The sequence below is a fragment of the Geotrypetes seraphini genome, chromosome 3 (assembly GCF_902459505.1).
Source record: "Geotrypetes seraphini chromosome 3, aGeoSer1.1, whole genome shotgun sequence".
NCBI classification, from domain to species: Eukaryota; Metazoa; Chordata; class Amphibia; order Gymnophiona; family Dermophiidae; genus Geotrypetes; species Geotrypetes seraphini.
In genome coordinates, this window is record NC_047086.1 from 208,473,449 (window position 1) to 208,490,612 (window position 17,164).

Here is a 17,164-nt window from a genome sequence, read left to right on the forward strand (position 1 = left end):
GGACTGAGCACTATTCTACAAACAGCATTCCAAAAGGGACACCATTTATAGAATAGTGTGTAGTGTCAGGATCCACACCCAGAAGATTTACAGCAGCTAAAACCTGATGCATAAATTAGGTGTGGATCTCCTGAATTCTATAATGCTGTGAACATCTTTAGTGAATACCCTTGACCTGCTCATGCCCATTCCATTGCCACCCCCCCCCCCACCTTTTCAGTCACACACTAAAATATTTGTGCACGCATCTTTATAGAATAGTGGTTAGCAAGAAGCACATGTGAATCCAAATTGTTGCAAATTAGCACCAATAATTGATTGTTAGTGTCCAGTTATTGACACTAACTAGTTTATTAATTAAATTGCATGCACAAATTGGGCATACTCCCAAATTTGCGTACACAGTTTTGTACGCCATTTATAGAATCTGGGGATTTGGGTGCCACCCATGTTTTCAAAGGGAGAGAGTTTCATTTGAAGATGGCTTGCAGACCTTTGCATCCTTTGGCCTAATTCTTCTTTTTGGAACAACTCCCTCTTTTGGTCTTTTATCTAACTTTGCACTCTAACCCTTGTAAGTCGTTAAAACCCTCAAGGTTTTTCTTTGTTTTTGATGAATAACTGAATTAAGGCTACATCTGGTAGTGTAGTGAGCAGGAGAACCTTGTACCTTGGTTTGGGAACTAAGAGATCTATGTTCTGGGCAGCATTTTTTGGCCAAACCTGGGCAGGAGATGGGTGTGAAGAACTCAGGCAGTGTTGGATTAGAAGCCATGGATGGTTGTGTAGTAAGACAAGCATTTGGTTGTGGAGCTTGGCTGACCCTGGCAGAAGCTGATCCTTAGAAGATTGGGCTAGGGAAGATAAAGAGGTTCATGCCATCAGATTTTTGCAGCTGTTGTTCCTTCAGAATAGTAAACCTGCATATTATGTGAAAGAGGGCATGTTCTGTCACTTTGGGCTCTAGATGTGTGCTTGTTTGGCCATTTTAATAATGCCTGAAAATCTGGACAATTACAAGTTATAATGGTAATTGCAAAAAAATATATTGCTGGAATGTCTATCAAAAAAGATATTTATCCCCTTAAATATAGGAATTCTGATCATCTTACTCAGGATATAAATGGTTTGTCATCATTCTAAACGCCAGGAGGCATCTCAAGGATGGGACTTACTTTAAAACTAATTATTTGCTCCCGTTCAATACAGTGGCTCAGGGGGACAAATCCCCTCTGATAGTACTCAGTGGAAGCCACTTATCGACTGGTTTTACATATAGGGAACAAGTATGTGCCTGATCTTTTTTATTGTATGCTCCCTTTGCCTGATGCTCTTTTTCTCTTTCTGTTCCCATGGGCAGGCTCGTATGGACAGCCAAAGTGAGGCTGTGGCAATTCAAGCCATCCGAAACACCAAGGGCAACACCCATTGCGTGGACTGTGGGGCACCAAGTAAGTCCCAGTCTTAACAATGTTATGGTAAAGTGAGTCAAAGGTGATGGAAAACCTAATTGTAATAGTGATGGGATACAGAGTTCAAGGCATCTCTTCTTATATAACTTCAATATCAGGCATTCCAAAGAGTTCCAGTAGTATTCACTATATAATAGAGTTGAGATAAGTGCTGCTAAGTAGATAAAAATTCAGCTGTATCAAGCAGCCGAGATTTGGTCACCTGGAATGGGGTGCTCGGCATTTTCCTTTGGCAACTATGATTGAATCAGGCACACAAGAGAATGATGTCATCCAACAACATCGGAATGGAACTGTCCCAGAGCTCAGAACTAGTGTAAAGTAGAGGTCTGCACGGGAACGGGGATCGCGGGGATCCCGCGGGTCCCGCGGGGATCCCGCGGGTTCCCCCCCTGGCCCACGGGACTCCCACGGGGACGCCCCCTGGCCCACGGGACTCCCACGGGGATGCCCCCCTGACCCACGGGACTCCCACGGGGACGCCCCCTTGCCCACGGGACTCCCACGGGGATGAAAACAACCTACCTAAATTCTGGCGATGCAAGTCTGGCGTCGCGTCGGGAAATAGCCATGTTGAGCAGTGAGCTCAGCACGTACACAGATGAAAGCCTTGCTTGCTGATTGGTCCGGCGGCCCCGCCCCACCGTGCCGCCGGACCAATCAGCAAGCAAGGCTTTCATCTGTGTACGTGCTGAGCTCACTGCTCAGCATGGCTATTTCCCGACGCGGGCATTAGGCTGTTTTTTGTCATTTCGGGTGGGGGATGGCAGCGGCAGCAGCAGCCTGAAAAAGAAATCATCCTGGCCGGGTTCGGTGTCATGCTCCGGAGCTTCTACAGCCTTCCTATCTCCCTCTCCCTTCTACCTGCGGCTCTCTTCGGCAACTTAGCAGCAACGATCGACACAAGCTTCTGGCGTCGGGGCCTACCCTCTGCGAGTCCCGCTTGTTTCAACTTCCTTTTTCCACAAAGGTGGGACTCGTAGAGGGAAGGCCTCGATGTCGGCAGCTTGTCTTGATCACCGCTGCTGACGAGTTGCTTAAGAGCCGCGGAGCAGGGGGGTGTTGCCAGGTGCAGGTAGAAGGGAGAGGACCAGATGCAGGACTCGTGGGTGAGGGAGGAGAAGAGAGAGGGGAGAGAAACAAAAGGAAATATTTCATACTGGGCTGGGCCGGAGTGGAGAGAGGGTGGAAAGATTCTGGCTACAGGGTGCATTAACAAAGGAAAAAGGGGGAAAGCTGAAAATGGAGATAGTGACACAAAGAAGAGAAAGGGTAAGCAGGACCTTCTGAATAAGGATAGAGATACAGAGGGGACATGAAGAGGAGGTGAAATAGAGACATAGAAGTAATGCTGAAAAAGTGTGTGTGGGGGGGGGGAGATAAAGACATTGAAAGGGCAAATGGTGAATATGGGGTAAAGACAAGGACAGAGACAAATGAAGATTCTGAAAAAGTGGTGAGATAGGGATATAGGTGAGATGGACACAAAGAAGGGTGATGCTGGAAAATAGGTGGAATGGTAATTCTGACAGACACAGAAGGGAAATGCTGGATCAAGGAGAGATGGGGCTCAGGCTGGATGGAATGAGGAGAAATGCCTTGTTGGCCCGGAACTTCCTCTCCTACGTCAGAATTGACGTCAGGGAGCGGAATGCTGGTCAGCGCGACGCTTCTGCAGGGAAAGCTTGGGACAGCGGTGGCTTGGGGACTATTCCCCGATGGCGGTGGCAGCAAACCGAGTGGCTTGGGGGAGGGCACGGAGAAAGAAAGAAAGGGGGCAGACAGAGAGACAGAAAGAAGGGGGAACAGGGAGACAGAAAGAAAAAGTTGGGGGAGAGAATGAGGTCTGGAGGAGAGGAAACATACAGGAGGCTGAAAGAAAGGAAGAAAGATTGGATGCACAGTCAGAAGAAGAAAGTGCAACCAGAGACTCATGAAATCACCAAACAGCAAAGGTAGGAAAAATGATTTTATTTTCAATTTAGTGATCAAAATGTGTCTGTTTTGAGAATTTATATCTGCTGTCTATATTTTGCACTATGGCTCCCTTTTACTAAACCGCAATATTGTTTTTTAGCGCAGGGAGCCTATGAGCATTGAGAGCAGCGCGAGGCATTCAGCGTAACTCCCTGTGCTAAAACCTACTATTGTGGTTTAGTAAAAAGGGAGGGGGTGTATTTGTCTATTTTTGTATTTTGTTACCGAGGTGACATTGCATAGAGTCATCTGCCTTGGGAAATGTATATGGCAGATATCTTTGTTTTGTGTTCAAAAGAAAAGGAAATGCATTTCTGGTTTTATTTCTACAGTGTTGAAGTACTTGTTGGCCCTTGCTGTGACTGGTGGGGATCCCCAAGCACCGCCAGCAGAGGACCTCCTCTAGAGATGGTCAGAACTCCCCTCCACCAAGCGCAGCAGTCGCTGGCAGCATCCATGAGCCACTGAGGTGCCAGCATCTGTGACTCAGGGACGCTACTGCTGCCTGCCAAGCTTGGCAAAAGGGACCCCAGGCCAACTGCAAAGGAAGTCCTCAGCTGACAGTTTGTGGGTTCTCATCAGCTGAGTATTTATATTTTATATTTACATTAGAGGTTCTGGTAGAAACCCATTTACAAAGTATGTATTCTTCCCAATTAATATTTCCAAATTAATAGTCTCTTTGCTTATTTGTAAATGGGTCTCTACCAGAGCCTTTAATTCAGTAGCATAATTAAATAAAATAACTATTTCTGAAGTTTATAGGGAAGGATGGTGACGGAGGGGATTCCTCGCGGGGACGGGTGGGGACGGAGGGGATTCCTCGCGGGGACGGGTGGGGACGGAGGGGATTCCTCGCGGGGACGGGTGGGGACGGAGGGATTCCTCACGGGGACGGGTGGGGACGGAGGGATTCCTCACGGGGACGGGTGGGGATGGGTGGGATTTTGGCGGGGACGGGTGGGGACGGGTGGGATTTCTGTCCCCGCGCAACTCTCTAGTGTAAAGCTCTGAAATAATTAATAGTAGTAGTAGTAGTACATGAAAGGATTTTCCTATCCAGCAGTCAGTTCAGCATCACATTTTTCTTTATTTCACTTTGATAAATAGATAGAAAAACAAAGCTGTTTTGTACTGAGGAAGCTTTTAATCCTTCTTTTGTCTCCATCAGAAATTTTTTGTCATTTTTCTCATAAAAAAGGAAGTTTAATTAGTTACTTTTATTTATTATTATGTCCTGCAAAGAAATGTGTCAAATGAATTTGGAATTCAGCCATGTCCTCAATATTTTAAGGGAAAGATCCATGGTTCAAGGCTAAGGCCAAGCCATTAAAACAGTATCCGGTTACAATATTATTTCACAATAAGATATAAAAATACAATTAAATAAAAAGAAAAAAAGCAGAGATTGACCAATCCTGCTGTGCTCCACATGTCCCAATAACCCACAGTTATCCAGCTGCAGAATTTCATTGCCCATTCCAGATACCTGGCAGACAGGGACATCTAGTCCTTTCCTGAGCTCAGAAAATTATCAAGGTGACTGCAAAGATTGCGTCAAAATTTGGTGCACATCAGATGTATTCTATAATTGGCAAATGAGTGATTAATTGGCAATAATTGAGCACTAACAATCATTTGGTGCTGATTGGCAACAGTTTAAATTTATGTGTGCATCTTCCTATTCTGTATTCTATAAAGATACGTGCATAAATTCTTATGTGCAGATCTGAAAAGGGGGCATGGCCATGGAAGGGGCTTGGGTGGGTCAGTGGGGCTTCTAGAATTTGTGCACAGTTTTAGAGAATATGGAAGATCTGTGCCTAATTTAAGTGTGAGGATTTATACCAGGTTTGAGTCAGTGTAAATCTTCACACCAAAAATTAGACAGGGATCCCAGCACTAAGCACTATTCTAGAAATTGCACTATGCACTTATATTTTACAGCACCAAAATTTGGGCAACATTTACAGATCTAGTCCTATATGTATACCATCTTCCAAAATATGCAAGATTTCTCATCCAGGCTCTTACCACAAATATGGACTATCTTAGCAGAAGCTGATGAATGTGAGCCCATCTTGTGTCTTTATTTCAGAAGCCCTATTTGTGATTTACACATGTAAATACTAGCATTTACGTATCTGTATTGCATATATGTATAAAATATGATTATAGAAATTCAGTAAATCTGTAGTATGTGTAGATGGCGACGTGGTGTATTTTGGGCAGGAACAAAATTTACATGTGTATTATTTATTTCTGAAAGGGAATAACATGTATGTTCCAATATTGGGCATGTGTGACCTGAAATTTCACTGTCGGATTTATTGCTGTTCCTTCACACATATATGTTTTTAGAACATTTGGACCAGCCATTTATAGGAGGGATTAAGACAATTCTCCTTCTTAATTCCCCATTAATTATTTCCTTCACCAAAATGAAATAAGGATTGCAGCCTTTATTGTTAATTAGTGACATGTATACTTTTAGATTGCAAAATAGCAGGTATATAGGTGTACATGTACATGTACAAGTTACACATGCAAATTGGTAGTTCACAGCTTAAACACGTATGGTGCAAAGTTAAGTTTTTCATATACTTTGTAAAATGGCTGCTGCCACTACACATACAGGCAAATACACTTGCACTCCTGTATGTATTTCAGAAAAGTCTCTATGTGAGCAGACCCATTTCTTAAATTCTACTGGAATAGTGCACAACTGGACCCAGAAATATCAATTCTCATTTTTACATTCTAAAAATGAGGCTTCAATCAATTCTTCCACCAGAATTTCAACTTCTACCATTGTTCCAAGGTGCCTGGTTTGTATGTGCTTTTCTGTCCTACGTGAGGATGTTCACACTAGGTTGGGCAGATGTTCCATATACTGGAGATTCCTTATCTAATATAATAAAATGCTAGGCCACGCATGTGCACTCAAAAGTCGTGTTCCCTGATCCGTCGCGGAAACAGGACTGCGCATGCGCACCCCTGGCTCTCACTGTGAACTATGCTCAAGCTGCCGCCATGGCTCCTCTCTCGAACTGCAGCAGGATCGAGAGAGGAGCTGCGGCGAGGGCTTTCAGGACAGAATATGATTACCATGTTTCTTTAGGCAGCCCCGGTTGTTTACTTGGATTCAATGTCAGCATTAGGGTTCGCCGGCCACCAGCCGTGAGAGCCGGGTGAGGAAGGCCGCCGCTGCCTTGCGCCTAGGTAGGGGGACAACAATCGCGCTTATGCTCAAGCCGCCGCCACGACTCCTCTCTCGAACCGCACCAGGATCGAGAGAGGAGCTGCGGCGGGGGCTTGAGCATAAGCGCCATTGTTGTCCCCCTACCTAGCCGCAAGGCTGCGGCAGCCTTCCTCACCCGGCTCTCACAGCTGGCGGCCGGCGAACACTAATGCTGACATTGAATCCAAGTAAACAACCGGGGCTGCCTAAAGAAACAAAGTTTCACGGTGCTTGGCCCGCCAAACAATTCTTGCTGTTGCCGAAATTTGCCCCACCGTTCCTTCCCTTCCTCTCATCAGGTACAGTTCAGCTCCGCCTATGTTAAAAGGAGCTGCTTTGAAATTGGAGCCCTGCTGCCACCGTAACACGTTCCCTCTGCCGCGGTCCCATATGTCAGAGAAGGGGCGGGACCAAGGCAGAGGGGAAAGTGCTACGGCAGTGGCAGGCCTCCGATTTCGACGCGGCTCCTTTTAACATTGGTGGATTCACTGCACCTGATGGAGGGAGGGAAGGAAAGGTGATTGTGCGCTGTTGAGCCCCTCTTTGCCCTCAGACCCTCTCCTAACTGCTCCCTCCTGTCTCAGACCACTGGGGGGAGGTACCTGTCTTCAGCTGCAGGGATGGAGGGAGGGAAGAAGAAAGAAGGGGCCCTGGCAAGCGAGTTATCAAAAGCCAACCATAGCCTGGGACCCCTACATGGTATGAATAATGACCAGACAACAAAAGGTAAGAAAAATAATTTTATTTTCTGTTTTGTGATTACAATATGTCAGATTTGAAATGTGTCTTGAGGGAGGCTGCTGCGGCGGCTTTGGACAGAGGGGCACCATTTTCGTGGGAGCCGGCCTTCGGAGAGGCTTAGGACGCGGGGACGGATGCGGGAGGGGCTGCCGCTGCGAAGGGCTTTGGTGGGGGAGCCAGCCAGACCGCGAGTGTGGGGACGTTGTAAGCGCGGATTGGTCAAGGAGCCGCCGCTGCCGAGGCTTTGAAATTGCTCTCCCACTGTCACTCCCTCCCGCCCCGGCTCTGCCTCTGCCCAGGTTCAAAAGCAGGAGAGGCGGTCATCTAGCACCCGTTAATCTAACGGGCTTAAACACTAGTTGAATATAAAGAGAAAGAAACTGTAGATATCATTAAGGACCACTGCTTCACTTTGCAGCATCTGTCTGCTGTTCTGTTAATGATTATGTCTTCCTCTAGATATTTCAGTGCATCTCAATATTGTCAAAATTACTACTGTTGTGGAAGAACTTTCTTGCCTTTCCAGAGACAGCTTCAGCAAGTGCAACATCTTGTTTTCACCAGTAAGATAGATGACAACCAAAGCAGTCCAGGCCTACTCAGTTGAAACAACACATTTTGACTTTTACCTATTGATGCAGCTGGACAAAAACAGACACCATAATCCAAAAGTACAACCCCAAAGACTTCATCTCACAATGGAGCCACCTAAGTACAGCAACCATGGATGAGCTAGCCCCAAAACAACCCAAAACCAGAATCCATAGAAAATCAGACAAATGGTTCGACAACGAACTACTCCAAATCAAAAGGCAATGCAGACAACTAGAAAGAAAATGGAGAAAAAAATAGCCTAGATTCCACAAAAACAACATGGAGAATGCTACACCAAAAATACAAACAAAAGCTGAAAGAAAAAAGAAAAAGACATACTACACAAAACAAATAGGAGAAGGATCCCAAGACACAAAAAAGCTTTTCCAGTTACTAAAAGAACTCACAGACACCACACCATATCTGACCAATATCAACTCCCCCCTCCCTCAGCCACCTTATTAGCCACATTCTTCAAAAGTAAGATCGCAACTATCAGTGGAACACCTATTCACCTAGAAGAGATCTCAACTTCCCATACAGTCACGCAGCTTGCGACCTTAACCACTGCCCACCATACTTATTGAAAACCTCCAGTATGCTATTCCACATGCTGCTCCTACAGTGGATACAAATTGTACTCACAAATGGCCAGTTCCCACAAGACCTCAGCAAAATCATCATAACTTTGATCCTAAAAGACCCCAAAGGAGCAACAGACCAACCATCCAACTACAGACCCATAGCCTAAATCCCACTTTACATAAAGCTAATGGAAGGCCTCGTAGCTATGGCAGATGGCCTGTGACGGCATCAAGATGTAATCCAACCGGGAGTGGGTGTGATGCACTGCGGAGTAAAACATAAAATCCACTTCCCCAGGATGGTGAGTTCTCCACACATCAACCAGTCCCAGTTCACTCATCAAAAAATTCACGCCAATACGCTCATTATCTCCCCACACCGCCCTCGGAGGTTTGCAATCTAGGGTGGGATCGCTAGTGATGTTGAAATCCCCTGCCAGAATGGGCTCATAGTTAGGCAAGGCCAAAATATGAGCAAGCACAGCGGAGAAGAAAGAGTGAGCATAAACATTAGGGCCATAAATATTGCACAAGAGCACCGAACGGTCCTGAAGGGTGCCAGCCCAAAGGACAAAACGGCCCTGGGGATCCACAATGGTCTTATGCGTAACTGCCACCACCGCTTTATTGATAAGAATAGCGACCCCACGCTGTCTGGAGTTATAGGAAGAGTACACAGCCTCCCCCACCCAGTCCCTGACCAACTTGGAATGTTCACTAGATGTAAGGTGGGTCTCTTGGAGGAAAGCCACTGACACCCTTTCCCTCTTCAGGAAAGACAACACCTTCTTACGTTTGATGGGAGAGTGGAGACCATCCACATTAAGAGTTATATAAGTCAGATCAGCCATAACCATGTGAGCTGCAAAGAAACAGGAAAGAAAAACATAGGGCCTCAGATTCCCAAAGAGCCTCCCAGCAGAGCCCTCTGAGAAAAAGGAAAGAAGAGAAAAACTCCCCGTCGCCAAGGGGTACCCACCCCCTAACCCAGCCCTCCCCCCTCCAAGGCCAAACCAACCCCCAACCCCCCCAAGGTACAACCCCCACCCATCCACTCCTACCCACCCCCTCCTCCCCACCATCCAAAAACCCGGGGAGTGCAGCAGGGAATCACCCCAGATCCCCCATCGTACCACAACATCCCTCCCCTGCCAAATCTGGAGGGTCCCATGGAAAAAGGAGTACCCACAACCTCGCATCCCCCCACCCCGCCGTCCGCACCCCGCAAACATTCCCCAAATCCAACACACAGACAGCCCCCACACAAACCCCCCCAGCCACACAGCCCGCACCCTACTCCCCTCCCCCCTCACTACAAAAGTATACACATCCCATCCCCTGCCACCAGGCAGGCTTACATACCCCCCCAGCACCCACATACCCCCCCAGCACCCACAACCTCCAAAACCAAAAGGTAAAAAACATCCCCATATAACCCTCCCCCGCCCCCCTCCAGCCCAGCCACAAAAGAACAGAGAATCAAAAACATTGCAAAAACTTAGGAAATACAATGCAAATACCAGAAACTTCAAAGAACAGCAACAGCCCAGTTCAGATCATGACTCCATTGATCCCGGGAAGGTGAGCAACCCCCAAAAGAGGTGCCTCCACCTCGGAATCGAGCAGACATATAGAAACCAATAGTATCCCCAACCTATACAGGCAAATAAACAAATCCCCCCCCCCCCCGGAAAGCAGTATAAGCCAGCATCCCGAACAAGGAAGAGTCCGCCAGCCATCTCGAGGGGGAACACAGTCCAGGCGCCAGGAAATAATAGGCCCAAAGTGAACTGGGACAGGGGCAGTCATGTGCAAGGGAAGCCCCCTTAGGGGCAACCGCCCAGCACCAAAAGTCACTAACGGCTCCACACCGCTCCCCCGGTCCACAGAAAGATCCCACACGAGCCTGGAGGAGTCAGTGAAGCAAGGACCTTGTATGGCAGGACCGGGCAACCTAGGACGCAGCCTCCTCACGGCGCTCCGCCAAAAAGGCCTGCAGCTCCTCCTTGTTCTCACACAGACGAGCCCCTTCTGTAGTATGAATCCGGACCCTGGCTGGATAGAGAACAGCAAATTTCAAACCACGGTTCCGAAGCTCTGTGCAGTAGGGAGCCAAGGCCTTCCGTCTCCCCGCAACATCCGCCGAGTAGTCATTGAAAAGCAGGAGCTTCGCCCCTTCATAGGCCAAAGTCCCAGATCTGCGGAACAGCGCCAAAATACGATCCTTAACAGCTGCATTCAGATATCAGGCAATCACCGGTCTTGGGCGCGCCTCATCCCCTCTCGATGCCCCAATGCGATGCACCCGCTCAACCACACAGCCTCCTGCTTCAAGGTGCAAGCCCACATGTTCTGGCAGCCATTTTTCCATTAGGTCTTTCAGCTCAGGATCTTTGATCCGCTCAGGGAGACCAATCAGCCTCAAATTATTTCGCCGCCCCCGGTTCTCCTGATCTTCCAGATGGGAGTGGAGTAACTTGCAGGTGGCTTCCAAGTCCCGGACCCGCGTCTCAGTTAGCCTGGCTGCATCCTCCCGGGCCGAAACCCGCTGTTCCAGCTGGGTAATTTGAGACCCTTGGCGCTCGACACAGTCCTTCATCTCGTTGACCGCCGCCTGAAATCGGGCAAATTTGTCATCGATCAGGGCCGACAGATGCCGAGTCAACTCCCTGATGGTCTCCTCCTGCAGCGCGACGGTGGTTTTAGGAGAAGCGCTGGCGGCCGCCATATTTGAGGGAAGCATGGTCTGTCGCAGTTTGACGGGCTGCGGAGTCTTCGAGGGCATGACCCGGGACCCGACACTACCCCCGAGGCGAATTTGCGCCACCACCTTGTGCTGCGAGGTCTCAGCGTATCTTGGAGACCAAAAAACAAACCCAGCCACGAGGTAAGCACTGCAATAAAAGCTTAAAGGACTGGAAAGGAACGGAGCTCGGGCTGGAAGCCTCCGCTCAGCTAAGCCTCATCACGTGACCCCCGATTAATCAAATTTTAAATGAAACTTGAAACTATTTCTTATATTATATTATATTTTATATTACTTATTCACTTATATTCATATTCACATTCATAATCTTCTATCACAATCCATTAGAGCAAAAATCAATTTCAAACAGGATGCTGGAAATTATTAAAAAAGGGATGGTTAACAAGACTAAGAATGTCATAATGCCCCTGTATCGCTCCATAGTGCAACCTCACCTGGAGTATTGCGTTCAATTTTGATCTCCTTATCTCAAGAAAGATATAGTGGCATTAGAAAAGGTTCTAAGAGCAGTGGCCAAGATGGTAAAGGGGATAGAACTCCTCTCATATGAAGAAAGACTAAAACGGTTAGGGCTCTTCAGCTTGTAAAAGAGATGGGATATATGATTGAAATCTACAAAATCCTGAGTGGAATAGAACAGGTACAAGTGGATCGATTTTTCAGTCTGTCAAAAATTACAAAGACTAAGGGACACTCGATGAAGTTACAGGGAAATACTTTTAAAACCAATAGGAGGAAATTTTTTTTCACTCGGAGAATAGTTAAGCTCTGGAATGCGTTGCCAGAGGATGTGGTAAGAGTAGATAGCATAGCTGGGTTTAAGAAAGTTCCTGGAGGAAAAGTCCATAGTCTGTTATTGAGAAAGACATGGGGGAAACCACTGCTTGCCCTGTATTGGTAGCATGGAATATTGCTACACCTTGCGTTTTGGCCAGGTTCTAGTGACCTGGATTGGCCACCGTGAGAACGGGCTACTGGGCTTGATGGACCATTAGTCTGACCCAGTAAGGCTATTCTTATGTTCTTATGTTATTAAATATCAGCAGTGACTTATTAACTTATTAAATATCTTATTAAATATCAGCTGTGATTTAGGCAGATAGAAACGCTCAGTGGAGTGTCCATTTCACAAATGCTTAATCTGGAGCTACTTACTGCCCGAATGCTTTTCACTCATGCTGCTTATTCCAATTCATGCATGCACCCTGCTTCACCACTCCATCATTTTGGGTGGCACAAGCTTGATCAAAAAGAACTTCCAAGAACATATAGATATATTTCCTAAACATGCTACATCTTATGAACTCCAGACAGAAACTTTTTGGAATAATGCAATATTCTGGCTTAGAAGTGAGGTTCATTCTTGTCATGGAGTTTTGTTAGTGGATGAGTTTTTCTCCCTTTCTCTTTTTTCTCCAGATCTTGTTAAATTTAAATCAATGATAATAAAGTAGAGCTCCAATAGGGATTGATTGATATTTACTTTATCTCTGTTGAATTCCAGAGTTTTGAGGTTTCTTTTGATAAGTTTAATTGTTTATGGTGCTGGAGACCATCGTACTGAAGAATTTGCAAACTAACAAATTGTGGACTGAGTAATTTTATAGTTTGAAGTCTGGTGGATTGTATTCATGCACAAAACTAAACAATTTGGAGATATTGCCCTGAGAAAAAAACATCTTTATGCTTTATAAGCTTATCTATCATTTTTACAAATGGAGTTTCAGGTTTTCTTAAAATTTGATATACCGCCTTATCAAAATTCAAAGCGGTTTTCATAATATATTAAAACAGGATATAATAAAAATGTACATTAAAAACAAATAACAAAACAATGCTTCAAATGATCAGACACACTGACAAACATTGACTTACCGATACAGGATGGAAATGGGCAGAAATACAATATATATAAAAAGAAAGAGAGAGGAAGAGGGAAAAATAACAAAAGGAAGGGGAACAAAACATAAATAGTCTACAATAATGTAAAATAAGCTAAAATGATTGTAAAATGGCAAGGAACAGAGTGAGGATGGAGGATTGGCTGCTGGAAAAGACAAGCCACTGGATTCACTTTTTGCTTGTCAGAGACAGAAATCTTTCTCCATTTGCCAGCTGGAGAAAGAGCTGATTCAGGCACAGCACATAGCAGATCTGTAAGTACAGGCTATTACTGCTTATGGGAAATATCAGGGTGAGTAAAAATGTGACTAAATTAAAGGGTTCTGGGGCTGTATCTAAAATCCTTATTTGAGCTTTTTTTTTTTACTTTTAGTTTTGCTCTGGTGAGCTGTTTTGGGCTCCAAAACATTGCCGCAGCAGCCATTTTGAATCTTGCCAACTAATTTTTAAAAGCCTCTTACTGTTTCTAATGGCTTCTATTTTGAATTGCAGTCGACTCCACTTAAGTGCAAGGCCTCCAGACTGGACCAAAACGTGCACTTAAACTAAGTGTGCGCCTAATTGGAGTACCACTTTTTAGTCATGAAAAATCACAGTACACTGTAGTCAAATACAATAAAACTTTTATTCAGCAAAAAAAACATACGTAAAACAATTCTACACGGTTCAGTTTTAGAATCAGCACTGTACCGTTTAATGCAAAACATTGTAAACCTTTTTTAAAACCAACATCCTACTGATATAATCAGTCATTGTTTTCTGCACGCAGATTGCACTATCAAGTTGTGTATTTGACTACTGATGCTGTAAAACTGGCCATAGTCGTGACATCCATTTATCTCCAGATAACAATGCAGTGTGTGTAGGGACTTCAGTGCGTCTGAGAAGGAAACAATCTCTGCAGGTGTTTCATTAGTCGTGATGACCGCAGCAGTATCTCCATCCTCATCAGACTTCTGGGTGTCTGCAGTAACTTTATGACTGTACAGATATCAGAATTAGTGCTGTCAGATGATGTGGGCATATCGTTGTCAATGGCGACATACAGCTCAAATTCTTGTGACGAGAGTTCAACTGGGAGTGGACGAAGTGTCAGCTTATTCATGAATGAAGCTTGCCCATCGATAGCAATTTGAAATTGTGGATGATGAGACTCGACTCCATGTCTCCCGTACCATGTGACGAGTCAATCACCTTCATTTTTCTCACAAGTTCACCAGCTCGGGGGCTGGATTCCATGCTTGCATCAATCATTGCCATCATATATCTTAGGATGAGCGACCTATAATGATGTTTGAAGTTGGCGATTATCCCCTGATCCATCGGGGAGGAGAAGGGTACAGCTAAGAGCAGCTTATCTGAGGAACAGCATTCTCTGGGAGGTATATAAGGAGAGAGAAGAGATATTGAGGGGCAGCAGAATGAACATACTTGTAGATCAGCAATAGGAGCTTGAACTATATGTGAAGGTAAATAGGGAGCCAGTGAAGTGATTTAAGGAGAGAGGTGACATGAGTGTAGTGAGGTTGGTAGAAGATGAGCCATGCAGCAGAGTTTTGAACAGATTATAAAGGGGAGGCAGCACTGCGGGAGACCAGTTAGAAGTAGACTGCAGTAATCTAAGTGTGAGGTTACGAGAATGTGGACAAGGGTCCAGGTAGTATGCTCAGAGTGGATGGGTCTACTATTAATTATTTCCATAGCACTACCAGACCCATGCAGTGCTGCACAGTCACAAAGAATAAGGAAACAGTTCCTGCTTGAAAGAGCTTACAATCTAAACAGATGATACAGTCAAACAGATGTCATGGATACAGTCAAGGGGAATGGTCAATCAGCTGGCTGGGTTGGAGGGCAGAGGAGTAGGGTTAAGGATTGAAAGCTATATCAAGAAGGTGGGTTTTTAGTCTGTTTTAAACAAGAGAAAGGGCTTGATGGACAAACTTGGGTAATTTATTCCAGGCATAGGGGCAATTAGATGAAAGGAACAAAGTCTGGAATTGGCAGTGGAGGAGAAGGGTAACGCTAAGAGTGACTTATCTGAGGAACGGAGTTCTCTGGGAGGTATATAAGGAGAGATATTGAGGGACAGCAGAATGAACATACCTATAGGTCAGCAATAAAATCTTGAACTGTATGCGATGGCACATAGGGAGCCAGTGAAGTGACTTAAGGAAAGGGATGAAATGAGCGTAGCGAGGTTGGTAGATGATGAGTTGTGCAGCAGAGTTTTGCACAGATTGTAAAGGGGAGAGGCGACACTGCGGGATACCAGTTAGGAGTAGATTACAGTAATCTAAGTGTGAGGCTACGAGAGCTAGGACAAGGGTCCAGGTAGTGTGCTCAGAGAGGAAGGGGCGAATTTTGGTGATATTGAAGAGATAGAAGCGACAGGTCTTAGCAGCTTGTTGGATATGCATAGAAAATGAGAGGTCAGAATTGAAGGCTGTGAGCAGAGGAGACTGGAATAATGACAGTATTATTTACCTAGATGAAGAAAAGAGGAGGGGAAGCAGAGAGTTGGGAGGAAAGAGGAGGAGCTCAGTCTTGGACATATTTAGTTTCAGATGATGGCAGGACATCTAGGCAGCAATGTCTACTAAGATGACTGGCACAAGGTGTCGAAGTAGAAGGGACGCTGGGAAGCAGAGATCACAATATGATCCACTTCAACCTGGCACTAAACTTCCGAAAAGGAAATTACGAAGGGATAAGACTCATGGTGGGGAAGAAGATTAAGAAGAGGATAAGCACTGTAAAAATGCTAGAGCTAGCATGGTTCTTTTTAAGGACACAGTCACCAAAGCTCAAAATTTGTATATACTGCATATCAACAAGGGATCCAAGAGGAAAAAGAACAAGGAACCGGCATGGCTCACTGTAGCGGTGAAGGAAGCGATCAGAGACAAGAAAACTTCGTTCATGGAATGGAAAAGGTCAAAAACAGATGAAAACTGGAAAAAGCACAAACATCAAAGCAGGTACCAAAAGGTGGTAAGAGGGGCCAAAAGAGACTACAAGGAAACAAATAGCCAAGGAGACAAAAAAACTTCAAGCCATTCTTTCGATATATTAAGGGGAAACGACCTGCGAAGGAAGCAGTGGGGCTGTTGGATGACAATGGAATAAAGGGAGTGCTAAAGGAGGACAAAGCCATCGCCGACAAACTGAACACATTTTTTGCATCTGTATTTACCGAAGTGGATAAACACAACATACCGGAAGCCGACAGGCTATACGCAGGAAACGAGGACTGGAAACTGACAGGGTTGATGGTCAATCTAGAAGAGGTATGCAAGCAGATTGATAGGCTTGAAAACGATAAATCCCCGGAACCGGTTGGCATCCATCCGAGGATAATCAAGGAACTGCTTCAACTAATAACCAATCTGTCGATCAAATTAGGAAGGATTCCGGAAGACTGGAAAGTGGCGAATGTTACGCCGATCTTCAAGAAAGTTTCGAGAGATCCAGGAAATTACAGACCGGTGAGTCTGACCTCGGTACTGGGAAAGATGGTAGAGGCGCTGATAAAGGACCGCATGATTGATCACCTTTATGGATACAATCTTATGAGGGCCAGCCAGAACGGCTTCAGAAAAGGAAGATCTTGCTTGACGAACTTGCTGCACTTCTTTGAGGGAGTAAACAGGCAGATAGACAAGGGTGACCCAGTCGACATTATATATCTGGATTTTCAGAAGGCGTTCAACAAGGCCCTGCATGAACGACTACTTCAAAAAATTGCAAGCCATGGAATCAAGGATGAAATACTCACATGGATTAAAAAATGGCTGGCAGATAGGAAACAGAGAGTGGGGGTAAATGGACAAATTCGGACTGGAAAAGCGTCACAAGTGGAGTGCAGCAGGGTTCAGTGCTTGGA

At 45.5% G+C, this 17,164-nt stretch overlaps 1 protein-coding gene across 7 annotated transcripts in view; it reads left to right on the plus strand.

Annotated features, from left to right (window-relative positions):
* The window catches only part of AGAP2 (ArfGAP with GTPase domain, ankyrin repeat and PH domain 2), a 526,417-nt gene that overhangs the window by 481,005 nt on the left and 28,248 nt on the right, over positions 1–17,164 (plus strand). For all 7 annotated transcript variants that reach the window (XM_033938398.1, XM_033938399.1, XM_033938400.1 and 4 more), the window contains one exon: positions 1,361–1,451. In XM_033938398.1, coding sequence (XP_033794289.1) covers positions 1,361–1,451 — 91 coding nt within the window. The remainder of the gene's footprint in view (positions 1–1,360; positions 1,452–17,164) is intronic.